This window comes from Ornithodoros turicata, unplaced genomic scaffold (assembly GCF_037126465.1).
Source record: "Ornithodoros turicata isolate Travis unplaced genomic scaffold, ASM3712646v1 ctg00001054.1, whole genome shotgun sequence".
Classification (NCBI taxonomy): Eukaryota; Metazoa; Arthropoda; class Arachnida; order Ixodida; family Argasidae; genus Ornithodoros; species Ornithodoros turicata.
In genome coordinates this window covers 208,144-227,344 of record NW_026999450.1, presented here as the reverse complement: position 1 = coordinate 227,344, position 19,201 = coordinate 208,144, and the positions used below count along the sequence as shown (strand labels likewise).

The following is a 19,201-nucleotide window of genomic DNA, read 5'->3' as shown; positions in this document are numbered from 1 at the left end:
GAAAAAGGAGCCGTCCAAGGCTTGCATTGTTGCAGTGGGGGCCAAGATATGGCAAAACGGGAAATAAGGCAAGATAACTGATTGCGGCGGGTCGTTCGCGACAACTTTTACAATCGCATTGGGGTTCACTGCCTGGGAGATAATACGAAGCCTTCGCGAAAAGCGAATCTATTATCAGATGCCACAATGCAAACGAAAGATTTTACGAGCACGACGTGCAGGCCAAGTCTACATTTCTAATCACATAGTCTTCGTAACACACGGCACACAAACGTATATGAAATAATTTCCAAGTGGCAATCAGATTTTGGGAGAAGCGGATCACACAACATCCATCAGAAGTGTTTAACCAATGTACAATGAAGATAAGCGTTATGCATAAACACAATGGAAGATATGTTATATTAATTATAATAACCAGATCAGCGCAGGTCACACATAAACGTTGATCCAATTCACAAGATATACTCCAGATTTCCCGTAATCATATAGAAAACCTATCACACTATTTTAGTGTCATAGCATCCGTGCACTACAAATGGAAAGGCCATACTTTAATTTTATAAGTCTTTAGCTCATAACGTTGTAACACGCAAATTCCACACTAAAGTTAATTTTCTTCTTTAAATTTTCAAAATCAAAACTGCACGCTATTTCTTGCATTTTTCTAAAGATATAGATTAAAAAGTTGTGCATATGCTCACACATACTACACGAGATATTTGATTGTGGATTAAAAATAATCCACATTTTTTAAATAAATTTATCGATCCACATTCAGGAGAAGTGGTGACTACCACACATCAGTAAGAGTTTAATCACAATTTGAACAAGTGTTGCGATTTATGATTAGTGTTGTAGAATGTGTAATTTCACAATACGCAAGCTTTAATTCGCTCACTTTGACGAGCACTCTTTCATGACGTCAGGGAATTTAATCGAATGGATTTATATTTTCTGTATACACTATAACATAATGCGAATTCTTTATGTCGTGGATATTAAAAGTTACGAATATTTTCCGAACGAAATTTACTTAAAACTCGAAGAAAGGATCACCCGCGTCGTCGAAGACGTTTCGGCAACACGCCGGGCCGCGTTTCCCCAATGCCGTACCCGAAACCGAACGCGATTCTGCGCCCGACGCGTTAACGCGGTACCGCACGCGAGCGTGTTGCTTTTTCCGGAAAACGAGTTCGTCGACGCGAGTTCGTCGATGTTATAGTGGATACAGAAAATATCAATCCATTCGATTAAATTCCCTGACGTCATGAAAGAGTGCTCGTTTGCGTGTTACAACGTTATGAGCTAAAGACTTATAAAATTAAAGTATGGCCGTTCCATTTGTACTGCCCGGATGCTATGACACTAAAATAGTGTGATAGGTTTTCTATATGGTTACGGGAAATCTCGAGTATATTTTGTGAATTGGATCTACGTTTATGTGTGACCTGCGCTGATCTGGTTATTATAATTAATATAACATATCTTCCATTGTGTTTATGCATAACGCTCATCTTCATTGTACATTGGTTAAACACTTCTGATGGATGTTGTGTGATCCGCTTCTCCCAAAATCTGATTGCCACTTGGAAATTATTTCATATACGTTTGTGTGCCGTGTGTTACGAAGACTATGTGATTAGAAATGTAGACTTGGCCTGCACGTCGTGCTCGTAAAATCTTTCGTTTGTATTGTGGCATCTGATAATAGATTCGCTTTTCGCGAAGGCTTCGTATTATCTCCCAGGCAGTGAACCCCAATGCGATTGTAAAAGTTGTCGTGAACGACCCGCCGCAATCAGTTATCTTGCCTTATTTCCCGTTTTGCCATATCTTGGCCCCCACTGCAAGCCTTGGACGGCTCCTTTTTCCTACTCAAACAATGAACAACTGTGTTGACAAAAATATTTATTTATTTGTTCCGCACTCCAATCGGGTTTCTTATCAAAGAGGCCTTTTCTTACTAAGTCTGGGATAGTGCAACTGATTGAGAAATATACATGCACTGTGGAATTTAATTCATGAAATATGATAAGTTTCCACATGAGAATAGTGATCCTTTTTGTAATCATAGACTGATGTATCATGTCTCTAAATTTCAATGACCGATCCTTCTCCGGCAATTCTATCCATTGGGTGTTGAATTTGTATAGAGTGTAGTCGAGTAAAACCTATTTGGTGGTCAGGTCTCATTCCATATGAGAATTCTTACACAAATTGTGGAATATTCGTTTCCTTAGCGATCATTGTTCTCAGTCTAGCCATGCTAAATGTAAAGTGTTTTTCATTGTGATGCGAAGAATTCATTATAATGATGACAAAGATTACAATTATTGTTTCATTTATACACTTGTTTATTTCGATAAATTACAGTTGTATTTCAAACTCTGAAGTTTTCGTTTGTTGTCTTCATTGATGAATTCCGAAGACATTAAATAGTTTATTCTGATTATTGGGCGCTTGAATACAGCGTTGATTAACGCAGGCGCTATGTTGTCGCCGTGTTTGTATTGCTTCAATAACTTGCACTTTGTCGCGATGAACTTGCACAGTCTCTTATTGATGCTTCCTTTCTTTGTATGAAGGTTCTTGAATGGCGTACAAGAGAGTATTAGATGAAAATCGTCCGGTGGTCCACCGCAATTGATATGTTTGTTGAGTTTCAAAAGGTGATAATACATCAGACCTTGCACGACAATATTGAACTTCTGTTGATTCGACATTGTTGCAGAGACTGGTAGAAGAAAATAATTGCGTTGCCGTGGTAGTGGAATATATCACGTGATAAGATTTTATGTACTTTCCATCTCAGATATGTGTAATTTCAACAAATCCGTAATGAATCGTGCGATATAGACCGCTTGTATATGATAATTTGATCCGACTGCTTTCTTGATGTACGCAATGTCCATTGCAATGATTACAATTACATCTGGTCTAGTGTATTTCAATTCTTCGTTGGCAAACCTCAAAAACTCCGCCATCAATCCCAAGCATGTGTCCTGTCACATGCTAAACCATCGCGATAATATTGTCACAATATGACAACGCTTACCTCGTTATATTTCTGCTTAAGGTTCTTCCAGTGAGCTCTGATCTGCGTCCAGGTGAACGAATCGTGCCCTATTTTTTTCATTCGTTGTTCGACGTTTTGGAATATTTGGATTATTTGGAAGCTGTGATGCAATATTCATTTCCAGGATGATACACAGCATGAAGGTCGTGCTCTCTTCATTCCAAATGCACCTTTGCTGGTTGCGAGGAGCTCCCGTTTCCGCCATGTTGCTTCTTGCGAAAGGGACGCGACTCGCGGAGAGGAAGTGGCGTAGCGGATACGACTTGCAAAGTCGTCTTTGCCGGTTTACATGGCAGATGGCAGTCGACAGCTGTCGCCTAAACTACGCTACGTTGTCGATTGAGCGACGTTCAATCGACGGCTTATTTAAGTCGTCTTGCAACCGTTTACATGCAAGCCGTATGTCGCCTTCTGTGACTAAGTCGCCTTCTACAACCTTCATGTAAACGCAGCTGCTGACACACGTCTCGACACAGTCGACACACTTACTTCCTCGTCTTCTTTCAGCAGCTGCTATGATGCAGTCTTCATATATATGTTTCCACTCCTCTTGCGTTTGCCGTCGTGGAACATTTAGCGCTACCTTAGAGTCTTGATTAGAATTTCGTAGACCAGGTTACGCATCCGCCATGTTTGCTGTCGACGCCGCTGTTCTCCCGTCCCAGCATTCTCGCTCGCGGAGCGCGCTGATTGGTCCAGACTCGCGTCTTTCCCGGGACTCCCGTCAAAAATAGAAGCAATGTCTACTCTCGCGCTGCGGCTTTCGGCACCCTCGTGGCGTCCGCGGGATTCACGGATTGCTGTGTGAACGTGACAAGTTCCACCGGCATCTCCGTCGTTCGCGACAAACGCGGCGTTCACTGACGTAGTGTGAACATAGCATTACGCTACTTACGCTGAAGCTTAAAATAAATGGAGCTGCAGGCGCCCACCAGGGAGACCACATAGCTCCAGACACCATCCAGTTAGATGAAGAATAAGAATAAGAAAGATTCAACTTGCTCAAATTACTCAGCGGCACTTTGACACTCCCCGTCAGCCACATACAATAAACGGCTGGCAAATCGCAATATCCTTCTTTTGTTATGGAAGGAGCTTCACTGCTGACACGTTAGGCCGCCTAAATTTTTGTCTCCCGCGTGCTACCCTGCGGAACCCCCCAACGTTCTATGTCAACCACTGCTGTCCTAATGACCCCCTTACACGATGCCAAATCTTGTTTAACTCGCTCCCTTCATCTCTTGATATTTTGTCAGCATCATGTACATCATTCAGGTGTCATATCTCTTCTCATTTTTCGGAGATTTCTTTTCTTTGACTTTTTCAGATAATTTCCCTTTTGTTGCAGTGCGATTGCATGTGTTTCTCACATTACAATGTGCGTGTGCTCTTTTCTCGTTTTCAATTCAAGTCATGTATTTTTTTTTCTTCGTGTACAGTCTCTTTTGTTTTTGTTTTTGTGTGTGTGACCGCGTAGATCGTGTCTTGTTGTTAGTGCATATTGTATTACTGTATTTGCATGTATATTGGGTCTATTTGTAGTGCATTGTATTGTATTTGTGTGCGCCAACATTAGGGTCGTCACGACCGTTCTTGGGCACCAATAAAACATTATTATTATTATTATTATTATTGTTATTGTTATTGTTATTATTATTATTATTATTATTATTGGCAGTCAGCGGCTTGGTTGACTAGCGCTAACATTGCATCTGATGTTTCTTTAGAACTATCTCGCCGGACCATTCCTGTCCTATCACCTGCCGAACGGGATCCTCGTGGGACCCAATCTTGTTCAAGTTCTTCAGTTCAAGGTTGCAGCGGCAGCACTGTGAAGCCCCGGAAGGTTTTATAAGCGTACCGTGCCTGTGACTAACTGCAGTCAGCGGCTTGGTTGACTAGCGCTAACATTGCATCTGATGTTTCTTTAGGTAAGGCGCACTATATTACTTACCGTGTGATACAACTGATTGTGCCGCTGACTGCACCATGAGTGATTGCATCTGTTGTAATAAGACTTTGCCTCGTGATGGTTATTTCTTGAGCTGTTCGAATTGTAAATACGAATTTCACCTCACATCACAATGTTCTGGAGTGACTGAAAAAACATTCCGGTCTATGAGTGTTTTAAAGCGCCAAGAATGGATATGTCGCACCTGTCGCACTCATGATGCCCGGTCCGGTGATGTGGTTTCAGGGTCGCAACCCAGTACGGCGTCTTCATCGGGTACGGGAGACATAAAAGATAGTATTGATAAACTAATGTGCGAATTGTTGTCAGTGAAAGCAACTGTGAACCAGATACCATTACTAAGCCAGAAGGTTGAAGACCTTGCAGCCCTCAAACCAGTGGTTGAATCACTGTTGCCTATTAAGGACGCGATCGATGAACTCAAAAATTCTATCACTTTCGTCTCGAATATGTACGATGAAGTTCGCGCTAACGTCAACAAAAATGCGGATGACATAAATGAAACAACTAAAAGAGTGACTGTGCTTGAAGATACGGTGGAAAAGCAAGCTGAAGAAATACAGAAACTACTAACATTACAGAACGATAGTGAGCAGCACAATCGTAATCTCAACCTAGAGCTTCACGGGATACCCGTACAGGAGGGCGAAAACCTCAGAGACATTGTTCGGAACCTAGCTAGTAAAGCTAGCATATCTGATTTTAAGCCTGAAGCTGTGCAACACATTCACCGTCTACCTGTGAAAGGTGGCAAGATACCGCCTATATTGGTTAGGTTTACTTCGTTGGAAGCCAGGAACGCTCTGTTGCAGAAGCGCAAGATGATAAGAATGCTTTCAGAAAATAGAGATTTGCCTGATAACCTGTACGTGAACGAAAACTTAACAGGTTTCAACAGAGACCTGTTATGGAAGGCAAAGCAACGTGCGAAAGAACAAGCATACAGGTTCGTGTGGACAAAGAACGGAAAAATTTATGTCAGGAAGGTTGAAAGGGATCCAGTGTTGCGTATCACAGGCCACAAAGACCTCGCTAAAATTGTCTAAACCGTCATGAACACTTGCTTTGTATTGCCAAACTTTGATGCCTTGTTGGAGGTAGTAAACCCACCTAATCTTCGTACTTCCTTTGGTGTCGTCCATATCAACATCAGAAACATGCGCAGACACTGGTGTCAATTACAAACAATTATTAGCAAATTGCAAGATTGCATTGACGTGTTTGCTATCTCTGAAATAAACATAACCTCGCTGGAGACAAACCTTTATCAGGTTCCTGGGTATCAGCTTTTCTTCTTAACACGTGACACGAGTCGTGGGGGTGGCTTAGCGGTTTATGTTCGGAAGGGTTTTCATGCTCAGATAGCCCCTGTTTCAGCCAATGAAATGGAATGTATCGTGTTAAATGTTACTGGAAATAACACCTCGTTGACTGTGCTTTCTGTTTATCGTCCCCCTAAGAGTAATGTCACGCTGTTTCTTGATGAGCTAAAACATATTCTTTCTAAGTCTCTGTCCACGGACATTTGTATGTTTGGAGATCTTAACATAGACGTTATGAAAAGCACCAACCGTGTTGTATGCGACTACCTTGATATCCTTGCAGAGTTTGGTATGAATGCATTGATACAACAACCGACTCGTGTAGAGCCGTTACGTGATCATATTGTTTCCGCGTGCTTGGATCATGTAAATGTAAGATGCCGTGATGGCTCTGCATGGGGTGGAGTTGTTGAAGAAAAGCTGTCTGACCACTACTTCACTTTCGGTTTTTTGTGCAATCAAGGCCAGGCCGATGCCAGTTGCTCAACAATCGCTCAAGTTATTGATACTGACTTATTTGATAGACAACTCGCACAACAAGACTGGTCGGATGAATTCATGCATCGCACGCACCACGAGATGTACAACATCCTCGTAGGAAAGTTTACGATGTGCTACGAGAAAGCCAAGCGTCCTGTTAGATTTACTAAACGAAAGGTGGATCATCACTGGCTTGACAATGATATTCTGTCTCTAATCAAACAGAAAGAAATTTGTTGGCAGCGATGTCGTAGACACCCAAGTGATACTGAATTAAAAAACAAATTTCGTGCACTGAGGAATAGGGTGACGGCACTTATTAGACTGGCAAGAGGTGCTTATTACCATAATAAATTCAATAGCGCTAAAGGGAACATCAAAGAAACCTGGCGTGTAATTAACCACTTACGTGGTCATTATGCGGAGCGTAGCATTGATCAGCACCTGACCAACAGTTTTGATACTGTACACAACTTGGCTGACAGGTTTAGCGCACATTTCGCTAATATTCCAACACAGCCATGTTCAGGTAGAGACACTAGACTGGCCTCACCTAATAAAAACGCATGTGGATTTCCTGATATGAAGGAAGACGACCTGCTTCTCATTGTTAGTAACTTATCCAACACTAGGGCCCCTGGCTGTGATGGGATCCGTAGTATCGATGTCAAAAGGAATATTCACGTTATGAAACATATCATTGTATCCATTTTAAACGGTATTTTTTCAACTGGCGAGGTGCCTGCGATGCTTAAAAGATCACTCATTAGACCAGTCTTTAAAAAGGGAAAGCGCGATGATGTGGCTAATTATAGACCAATATCTATAGTCCCCGTCCTGGCCCTGATAATGGAAAAATATGTGTACTCTGTCATGAACAATTTTGCTAACCGGTTTAATCTCATATCTGATAGTCAGTTTGGCTTTATTGAGGGACGAGGCACATTGGCCCTATTGGAAGACTTCAGTGATTTTCTATACAACGCGTTAGAAAAAAAGCAGTTTGCGGCAGCCTTGTCTCTTGATCTTTCTAGGGCTTTTGACACCATACACCTTGATATATTGTTGTCAGTGTTATATGACAATGGATACAGAGGTCGTATTTATCACTGGTTGGTAAATTTTCTAAACAACCGCACTCAGATTGTCTCTGTTTGCGGTAACATGAGTGATGTTGTCGACGTAAAAATGGGTGTCCCGCAAGGTTCCGTCCTTGCTCCACTGTTATTTAATTTCTATGTCAATGAACTCTGTCGAGTTGTTAAGTACTGCAAAGTATACCAGTACGCAGATGACACGCTTTTGGTCTCCACGCACGTGTCTCAGGTTGAGGCAATCCGGATGCTTCAAGTTGATGGTAATACCGTTAGTAACTGGTTTTCTGATTGCGGCATATGTCTAAATTTTGACAAAACCCAACTAGTATGTTTTCATAGTCCTCTAAAACGTTTTGATGATTCTTGTGGACTCTGTATATCGGGTCACCAGCCTTTGAAGTATGCACAAACACTGAAGTATTTGGGTTTGTACTTCGACTCCGATATGACATGGAGCACACAAGCTTCGCATGTGTGCAACAAACTAAGACAAATTTCCTGTTTATTATTTTCTTTGAGATATGTGTCTCCCCTCAGAGTTCGCAGAACTATTCTTGATGCCCTAGGTTACTGCGTACTCCGCTATGGCATTACCCTTTTTGGCCATTGTAGTGAAACTTGGAAGACCAGAATGAATGGGATCTTGAGGAGTTGCTTAAAGAGTGTAGACTACAAAAATTCAGCTACAAACGTCTCTTACGACCTATTCCGACGTCTTGGTTTCCCCTCATTCTCTAACCTTTTTAAATACGTTGTCACTTTAAAACATTTTTGGGACCCCTCATATAGGACCCCGGTTAGCGAATGCTGCCCTTCTAGACGCAGGCGGGTTAACTTTGTTGTGCCATTTTCACATACAAAATATGGATTCTGTCGCAGGCAATGCTACGTACCTCGTATCTTCAATGAACTCCCTGTTGACATTTTCTGTTTGGAGTCTAAGTACAAACTAAAAAAAGCCCTACGGAAACTTTATCATAGGATGTAGTTCTTCTATATGTTCGTATATTGTCAAACTGTATGCTGCTGATTGCCTCAGGCCCAGTGCCACAAGCCTTTCGGCTTAGACGGGCCTGTTTTGTTATATATCTATTTTGCTTTCTTGAATAAAAATTATTATTATTATTATTATTATTATGTGTGGTATGTGCAACGAAACTCCTAACATTTTTCAGTTTGTGAGTGGGCAGAAGCACATTCTTATTGGGAAACTCTTCAAGCGTTCAGCAAAATCAAACTGCGAAGCCGACAGGGCGGTACTGCAGACAGAACTGAAGCGGATTCCACGGACATCTGCCCCGAGCGCAGTGTGCATGAAGAACAGAGCACCGACCTGCTTAGTGATGTGTACTCTGCTCAGCCTCTCACGGATGACCAGAGAATTATACAGGACAATGTGCAGTACTATTTAGCATGACGCCTCGTTCACCTCTTCCTCCTGAAGTCCTCATGTGCAATCTCCTCCCGCATGTTGGTCTCTGAAGACCAAAGCCTCCATTCTCAGAACCAGTTTCTCGCCGTGTTTAGTGCGGAAGATGTCGCTTGGGAGCTTTTCACGGGAGTGACATTATGTTGCTGTATTCACATATTTTTTCCCGTCAGCTCCCTAGTCGGGTTATCTGTGATAATTGCCTGATTCTCAATCACCTCCTTCGCATATGTTACGGGCCACAGTCTTGCAGCAGTGTAAAGACTGCTTCTACACCGTTTTTTTATTCTTTTTCTCAGTGACACTTGCAAGCAGTTGTTTCTGAGAATCATGAGCAAGTTGTAAGCAAATGTGTGGACACCAGTATTATATTCCTTGCTAGGAAGTTTATTTCAGAATGTCGTTCAGTCCTTTAGTCCAGGCATCTGTGATAACCTCTATATCAGTTCACTATTTACCATAGCTGGGCGAACTCACTCATGAGTGCCCTCATGAGTGCCCGTCACCCTCACCTCACGCCTTTGAGGTGAGGGTGAGTGAGGGTAAGCCCGCGATTAGCCCATCCGTGAGTGCACTTGTGAGGTTCTTAACCCTGATGAGGTCTCCTGTGAGTGCACTCATGAGGTTTTGCCCCTCATGAGAACTCCTGTGAGTGCACTCATGAGGTCTGAGGGGCGCCAGGTCTGTGTGAGTAAAGTCACTGGTGAGGCCTGAGGGGAGTGAAGTCAGTATGAGTGTATTCAGAAATGAGGTCAAATGACGCTTACGAGACGTGGGCAAATTAATGAAGACACTAGTGATATGGTTCCAGCGATCCAGCTACCGGCAGAGCGCACTTTAAAGGGCTGAAGTTCCCGTTTTTAGCAATTTCGTCTACGTCGCGCTGGGAACACAGCCAAGCGTCCTGCATGACGGATTAGTTGGTGATATGGTTCCAGCGACCCAACTACACGCAGTGTGCACTTTAAAGGGCTGGTGTGCCCGTTTTTAGCAATTTCGTCTACGTCGCGCTGGGAACACAGCCAAGCGTCCTGAGCTGACGGATTAGTTGGTGATATGGTTCCAGCGACCCAACTACACGCAGTGTGCACTTTAAAGGGCTGGTGTGCCCGTTTTTAGCAATTTCGTCTACGTCGCGCTGGGAACACAGCCAAGCGTCCTGAGCTGACGGATTAGTTGGTGATATGGTTCCAGCGACCCAACTACACGCAGTGTGCACTTTAAAGGGCTGGTGTGCCCGTTTTTAGCAATTTCGTCTACGTCGCGCTGGGAACACAGCCAAGCGTCCTGAGCTGACGGATTAGTTGGTGATATGGTTCCAGCGACCCAACTACACGCAGTGTGCACTTTAAAGGGCTGGTGTGCCCGTTTTTAGCAATTTCGTCTACGTCGCGCTGGAAACACAGCCAAGCGTTCTGAGCTGACGGATTAGTTGGTGATATGGTTCCAGCGACCCAACTACACACAGTGTGCACTTTAAAGGAGCTCTGAAAGCCATCTCAAAAATTTTTCGGTCCGAATGCGTTGTGGAAGCAGGTAACTTAACTTGATAATTAACACGAAAATTTTCTCTGTGCGCGATGTTTTTCGTAGAAAAAAAGACACTTGAACATCGCCGCGCGTGTTCCCACTCGACTCGCTCCGCCGGGTCAAACGAGGAGGAGAAAGAAAAAAACGTCATTGGTGACGTAATAAAAGTGGAAAGCGGCGACCGCGCTTCTATCCGGGTCAGTGCTGACTGGTTTTCTTTTCTTTCTTTCCGTTTTCTTTCACCCTGCTTTCTCTCTGTCAAGGGATGAATAAGCGAAGACTTCGGACCATTTTAAGAACGGGCACACCTGCCCTTTAAAGTACACCCTGCCGGTTGTTGGGTCCATGGAACCATATCACGAAGTAATCAGTCAGCTCAGGAGGCTTTGCTGTGCTCCCAGCGCGACGTAGACGAAATTGCTAAAAACGGGCACACCAGCACTTTAAAGTGCACTCGGCCGGTAGTTGCGTCACTGGAACCATATCGCCAATTAATCAGTAAGCTCAGGACGCTTTGCTGTGTTCCCAGCGAGACGTAGACGAAATTGCTAAAAACCGGCACACCAGCCCTTTAAAGTGCACCCTGCGTGTAGTTGGGTCGCTGGAACCATATCACCAACTAATCCGTCAGCTCAGGACGCTTGGCTGTGTTCCCAGCGCGACACAGACTAAATGTAAAAACGTGCACACCAGACCTTTAAAGTGCACCCTTCCTGTATATGGGTCGATGGAACCATATCGCCAAGTAATCAGTCAGCTCAGGACGCTTTGCTGTGTTCCCAGCGCGACATAGGCGAAATTGCTAAATACGTGCACACCAGCCCTTTAAAGTGCACACAGCCGGTAGTTGTGTCGCTGGAACCATATCATCAATACCTTCATAATTTAATTTGCGCACGTCTGGTATGCGTCATTTGACCTCATTTCTGAATGCCCTCATACTAACCTCACACATCTCGGGCCTCACCAGTGACTTCACTCACAGAGACCTAGCGCCCCTCAGACCTCATGAGTGCACTTACAGGAGGTCTCGTGAGGGGCACAACCTCATGAGTGTACTCACAGGAGTCCTTATGAGGGTAAGAACCTCATGGGTGAGGGCTTTCTTTTGTGAGTGCCGTGAGGGTGAGGGCGAGTGAGGGCATGTGCCCGTCAGGGCCGTAAGGGTGAGGGCGAGTGAGGGCATGTGCCCATGAGGGCGGTGAGGGTGAGGGCGAGTGACGGCCTGTGCCTCTGGGGGCGGTGAGAGTGAGGGCGAGTGAGCGCATGTGCTCATGAGGGCGGTGAGTGTGAGGGCGAGTGAGGGCCTGTGCTCGTGAGGGCGGTGAGGGTGAGGGCGAGTGAGCGCATATGCTTATGAGGGCGGTGAAGGTGAGGGCGAGTGAGCGCATGTGTGCGTGAGGGCGGTGAGGGCGAGTGAGGGCATGTGCCCGTGAGGGCCGTGAGGGTGAGGGCGAGTGAGGTTTCACCAAAATGCCCACCTATGCTATTTACACATTCTTTTGTTTACCTCCGTGTTCAGGTAAAGGCTTATATCAACACATCTGGTATTGCTTGTCAATGCATATATTTTATCTTTTCTCAACAGTGTATATCAAAGCTGTTCAAGTGTTGCTTTGTCATGCTTGTCATGCACGTGCTTGTCAAATGCATACATTTTTTCTTTTCACAGCAGCGTATAATTAAGCTGTTTCATTATTGTTCTGTCAAACATGCCTACTTCCGAATATAACAGTCTTGTGCACTTCGAAATGTTTGAGCAGGTTGCTTTAATTTCATTAGGCTTGTGAAGCAGCCGCAAAGACATGGCGCACGCCGAGGTGGAGAAACTATGAGATGGGGAAGTAGTGAGAGAGGAATAACGAGCGAGAAGGGGGAGGAGGGCGAAAGTAGCAGTGGGCGGATGACTTCTCCCTTTGGGGCGGGTGGCAGCTTGCGCCACCTGTGGTTTAACACGTGGTCTTGAACGTCAGCGCCATCCATTGAGAGAGGCGTGCGAACCAACTACCCGATGCGTCCTCCACTCTTACACTCCTCCTCGCCACAGAGCTCATTACCGTTGCAGAAGCTACAGTGGGGCCTGGTTGGGCCCCATATACTCCGATATACTGCATTCCTAGAGCGGTGCATGAGAGAGGCTCTACGTGTATGTTGGAGCATGTTACTTTAGCCGTATGTCGAAAGTAAATTACCTTTATTCCGACAGTTACTGAATATTTCTGTTTTGGAGCATTTTGCTTCAGCCGCTTGTCGAAATTATCTTACCTTTATTCTGGCAGTTATTTTATTGCAACAGTGAAGCACGTTGCTTCATCCGAATGTCAAAATTAAATTTCCTTCATTCTGACAGTTACTGTATCATTGCTATTATAGTACTTTACTTCATCAGAATGTCGAACTTAAGTTACCTTTATTCCGACAGATATTATTATGTTTATATTGGGGCATGTTGCTTCAGTCCATGTGGAAATTAAGTTACCTTTATTACCACAGTTACCGTTTCGTTGTCGACGAACTGACCATTGTAGAGTTCGCTCATCTTGCACAAATCACGAACTCCCCATCTCTCATTCGAATCGTCAACCGGTCTGTCTAAAACACGCGAGTTGTCGCGTACTAGTTTCACAATGTCTACATGTTTTGTAATATTTTTGGACTTGTCCCTTGGGTGAATCACCATTAAAGTACATGGAATAAGAAAGGGCCATTTCAACTGGCCATCACAGCTGCTTTTGCAGATGCGTACATAAACATGCATTCGACAATCAATATCATAACCGCTATAGACCACATTCACGTCCACCTCTATCTTGATCGAGTAGCCACAGAAAACAAGTGCGTTTGAGCTTATTGTGGAATTCCTTCCCTTGGAATTAACAGTCATTTCACACCATTCATGGATATCAAACACAAAGCAGGCTTCGTTGCACTGTTTTACCGCGAAAGCTTCCATGTCGCCCAACCTTTTTTCCATCGTGCCGAGTCTCTTTGAAGTCTCAAAAATGGCTTTCGCGATTGGTTGCGTTTCACTTTGTTCGCTTTCTGCGTTTATGAAGGTCATCACTTCCTGAGAGCACCGCTGCAGCATACCCATCTCTTCGGTGAGCTTTTTAACAGCAGCGCTGACTGACTGTGGGATATCACAGATGTGGGACATCTGTGGGATAACACGATCCCTCACGTCCAAACAGAGCATATTCATCACCTCCCCAATCCTTGCGAGAGACTTTCTTGATTGATCGATAGAGGCCGTATGAATATTTAGATGGTCTTCAACGCCACACATTTTCTCGGCTAAGGACTGCAGAGAGCTATTGATGCTTCGTCCGATCTCATGCACATCGCCACTAATTCGCCCCGTTTGAGACACAGATGGTTCACGCTGACATTGCTGCTCCACATGACCCACAATGTTACGACGAAGGACTTTGGCATTGCATCCAATGTACGTAACGGCATGAAAATGGCATTCGTTTAACAAGTGATGCTGTAATTGCGCTACGGAACCAGCGAAGTCGCAACCCAGCGTGGTATTACAGCAGAGAACATTAAATTTGTCCGCTTGAGTAGGCTTGAGGGGCAGTCTTGTGATGTCACTTTCTTGAACCGTTTCATTATCTAAAGGGCACCGTCCTGTGCTGTTAACAATTTCTTCGTAACAGAGTTGGCATACAGCGTGTGAGCACTCCAGCACAATGGTCAGTCTTGGAATCACATTACACAACGAGCACGACCTCACAGAAGGTAAATTAACAAACTGCATGGGCCGCCAGTCTAAGGCCTCAGAGAATCCAACCAAGTAGTTTTCGGTACACATTGCTATACTCGAAACGACAGCCGACTATTTTCAACTCCACGTACAGAAACGCACTGAGATAATGCGTAGCGCCAGACACTGGAATGAGTGGGCCCTAAAAATAACAGATAGCTTATCGCTCGAGCACATGCCTCCATTGGTTTCCTGTCGTCCATGTCGTACCAGCCTGGAGCGAACAGTAGGATTGTGAACATTACCAAGACGAAAAATTATTATAGAACTTCTGGATTTTCTTTAAAAATTCCGTGTTAGCGCCGCGAAGCAACTGCGGATATGAGCGGCGTACAGACGTGGACTGACGAAGATAGGACAGCAGGAAGGAGTGGGGGACAGGGGGCGTAGTATGCGTCCTGGGCCAACTTCAGGGGGAACAGTGCCGACATTTGGCAGGAAAGTCTTCGGAAAACCTCAGACAGCACAGCTGGTGACAGGCTTCGAACCCGTGTTATCTCCTAGTCTCGCAGTGGAAAGCGCTGATCCTAACCACTACGCCACGGGAGCGGGCCCTGGAAAGAAATAAACAATGCGACTGTGAAAAACTGGGCTTTGTGAAATGAATGCGCGATTTTACAGAACACCGGAATGCTCTAAGGAATCTGAGAACATTTTACAAGGAGTTTCGCGTACAGTTGACCGCTAGTCATTACTCTGTAACACATCCGCACTTGAACGCGTTTAGGACAACGCTATATATGCTGTCAGTTTTTCTTTTTTTTTTCAATACTTGACGACATGTCGAACTCATACCCTATGTCCGACGGCTTAGTTCGCGACTCCGGACTCGGAGAGCGCCCACGTAGAAGCTACTAAAAGTCACTCGTTTTGACAGACACCAGTAGTTATCACGGTGTTTTTTTTGTTTTTGTTTTTCATCTCTCTCTCTCTCTGAGCCTCAGCTTACGTTTCTACAATGGCGAACATGTGATTTAACTTAAATATGTCGCCATACGTGAGGCAGCAACAATGCCAGCGATATGAAACACTTGAAGCGTCGCTACGGCTTGTCTGCACAGTCGGTGTGTGTTATCTGTCGAGTGTGTCTGGGCTATTGTACACCGTCGGTAAGCCTCACAGATGGAGATCTATGTTCAGAGTCCAGGAAATGCCGTATTCACCGGACTGCGTGTTTGGCCGCGGTGCTCGTTTGCAGAAACGCTCTAGCTCACGTGCATGTCATGCATGAACTCGATTACGAGTGATGATCAACACTGTAAAAAGAATATCTGAAAAGCAAACATTTCTGGGAACACACTTAGAATATATTTGCTCTGAAAATGTTTTATTTTTGTTTAATTTCTTTGCAGGGCATGTAAAATTTAAAAAAAAGAAATAGCACTACCTCTTGTACCTCAAAAAGTAAGTGCGTTTGTAAATTTGCATATTTTCGTTTGTGAATAGCGCGTACGTAGATATGAATGAACAAACAATATGCTTCCCGAGACAGCGATAATTTTTTCACCCTTTTTCTCGGTACAGATGGGGAACACCGAAGATTAGCATAGCGCTGAGCCGGGCTGAGCCGTTGTATTTGGCGATGGTGGTGGAAGGGCTCGCCGTTGCCGCTCTCACAGAGGATGTACTATTTCGTAACTTTGGGTAAAACTTGTTTTATTACATACGATGTGACTGGTATCTAATTTGTCATGCTCCTAGTTCCGTATATGACAGTCAATACAGCAGTCGTGGCATCCTTCAAGCTGTCTCAGCTTTCAGCTCGGACTGCGTACATCTTACTGGGTGGAAATAAATAATTAAAATTAATTATCAAAGGGAGAAATGCCTTCCTGCAGGTGCAAAAGGGTATCCGCCACAAGGAATGACAAACTTCTTTGTGCAGATCAGAGGTGTTCTTTGAGACAGTACATGCCATCAGCGTCTCGCCTTATGAACTGGCACTGAATCTCCGAGTGATTAGAACTTAGAAGCTTCCCCCCGTTGGTGGTTATTCCAAAGTCGTGCTGAAGGCTTCGAGGTGTTGCGTTCCAACTCTCCCACCGGCTGTTCTGTCTCAGGTCTTCCCTGGGTTTTACGCCTGACTTTCCACAGCAATATAGGCACTGTTCCCCCTTAGGTCGGCCGAGGACGCATACTAAACTCTCCTGTCCCCCAAATCCCTCCCACTGCCGTCTCTCAATCTGTACACGTGTGTCCGCTGCTCATGGCCACGGTTGCTTCGCGGTGCTAAAGCGGAATTTAAAAAAAATAGGTACGGATCTTCATTTTGTTATAATAAGAATCTCATGAAACGATAAAGTTATTTAGCTCAGTTTCATGAATATAACGCCACACCATGCCGTAACTCGAGTGGGTACATCAAATTTCTTATTACTTTTACGTGTGCCGTCGTTGCCTACGATGTGCCATCTTTTCCATTTTCCCTTTCGTACTATTTCTGTATAGCATGGATAACGAGTACCATGAAGGTGAACTGTCTTATAGTCTCAGGATTGGGAGACTAAGTGAAGTGCTCCAAAAGCTGTTGAACACAGGAATAGACAAGTTAGATCATACAGGTTATTTCTGCCAACAACTGTAAATGTGAAATGTGATAGTAATAGAACCATCTTGGACCCGTAGAACTTCGGTCCTTACAGTAAGGCGACTCATTACTTCACTTCTCACATTACTACCAGCTATGGGGTAGAGTATGGTCCCTGGCTATGAAACAATCCTGGACATCGTCATAAAATAAAGTTGATGGTCTTAGCAAACCTGGAAAGCCTCACATCTTAGATGTCGTAGCAAGCAATTGGAGAACATTTTAGCCTCCATTAAGTAACACCAGTTTTTTTGTTCTGCATTCGTCGTTTACCTAGTGGACGTGCTAGCAGTGAATGACTTCACTTCTTGGGATCCGAATTAGAAATATCTCCCATAGATTTTCTTATTACTCTGCGCCAATGACTCGCCAACACTCTGCGACAATAGTAGACTAAACTCGTTTTTCTGCCTGACTAACGAGACTTAATTTATCATTTCAAAATCGATCGAACGAACGAACTTCATTATGCCTCAAAGAAGAAGCTGAACAATTATATTCTCCAAGGAACTTTCATGAGTCACGGCTACTACATGTGCGACGAGGAAGCAGGAGAACCGAAGCAGAAACTTAAACTGAATTACGCAAGAAATAACTGAGGAAACAGTGTTTCAGAAAGAGTAAGTGCCCTCGTTTATAATTTCGCGGTCACTTACTGCTCAGACTGTTTCGAATTCCCGAAAACATCAAGGAATTGCATTTCTCCATTTTCTCCTGATCGTTCCTGTAATCATGTTCGTGTCGCTTGCCATAGTGTTTGACTACTACCGATAGCTGGAACGGTACACGTTTTGGTACGGCATCTGTAGGTTTGGTTTATATTGTAACGATGGCATGATGCATACAACTGGGAACATGAACATGATAAATACGGTACAGCGGTTAGTATACAATATATGTATTATATACATAGTATTATACAGCATATATGGTACATTTTCATACTAGAGGACAGTAGCACTGCTGGTATCGCAAGATGTGTTAATGCATCTTGCACGTAATATTTTCGTTTCGTAATTTTCGTCTTACAAATGGAATGAATGCGGATATGCGGAGTAACTCGAATGCATTTTGAGGAGTTAAAGACCCGTCCATAAATATTTTTGCAGGATAGCAGGGTAATAACAAACGTGCTCATAATAACACACACTCTTCTACGTGTGCCTGCCAATCATGGGTGCATACCACACTGGTACGTAACATAAACGCTACCCAAGTTACTCTATCTTAAATAATTTTGCGAGTAACTTGGTATCTTACAGATACTTCAAAAATGGCAGTACTTAGTACCTTAAGTTACCTTAGTTACTTTATTTTTTTTGTGGAGATCGGTTGTGCGGAATGTCACTAAGATGTGCATACATTTCATGTCAGGCACCCCTGTCAACCACCCATGACAACCCCTGTCATTCTGTGGTCTAGCCTGCCAAAGCGCGCGGCACCTTAGGTTTAGCGAATATGGGGGACGCTCCGTATCGACCTGAGGGAAATGCTGGCGAACGCTCGGTTCGAGAGCCAGGGAAGAAGAACGGCACTTTTCCGTACCATAGAATGTACTGATAGCGAGCAGGGACGGTTATAAATGCTGGTACTGGAAATGAACAGTTAATTAAACCAGGAGGTGTAATTTAAAGTGGGTTGCTTTCTTACGTTCTTCATTTGTGGCTCTTCCTCTTCCTCTGAAAATACTATCGCGTATCCGTGTAACCGACCTGCTGGGCGAGACGACCGCGGAGCATGTTCGTGCTGCCGGGAAACGAGTGTAGAAGAACGAAAACCGTTTTTTTCTTAACTTTGTATTTGTTTGACCGTAAATTTCACCAATTGTAACTTGACGGCATCTTGAATGTAGTGTATTTATTACAAGGATCGGGACTGTTTAGTGATCGGTTCGGTACGGGATCTGATGTACAGCAGACTAAACAAAGGTTCGAAC

General features: G+C 44.1%; 1 protein-coding gene across 1 annotated transcript; it reads left to right on the top strand.

Annotated features, from left to right (window-relative positions):
• Positions 1-5,197: 5,197 nt before the first annotated feature.
• On the top strand, positions 5,198-6,097 carry LOC135376191 (uncharacterized). Its single transcript, XM_064608790.1, has one exon. The coding sequence runs from the start codon at positions 5,198-5,200 to the stop codon at positions 6,095-6,097; it is 900 nt and encodes a 299-aa protein (XP_064464860.1).
• The last annotated feature ends 13,104 nt before the right edge of the window (positions 6,098-19,201 follow it).

Coding starts and splice junctions, on each gene's coding strand:
- LOC135376191 (XM_064608790.1), top strand. CDS start 5,198: ATGAGTGTTTTAAAGCGCCAAGAATGGATATGTCGCACCTGTCGCACT.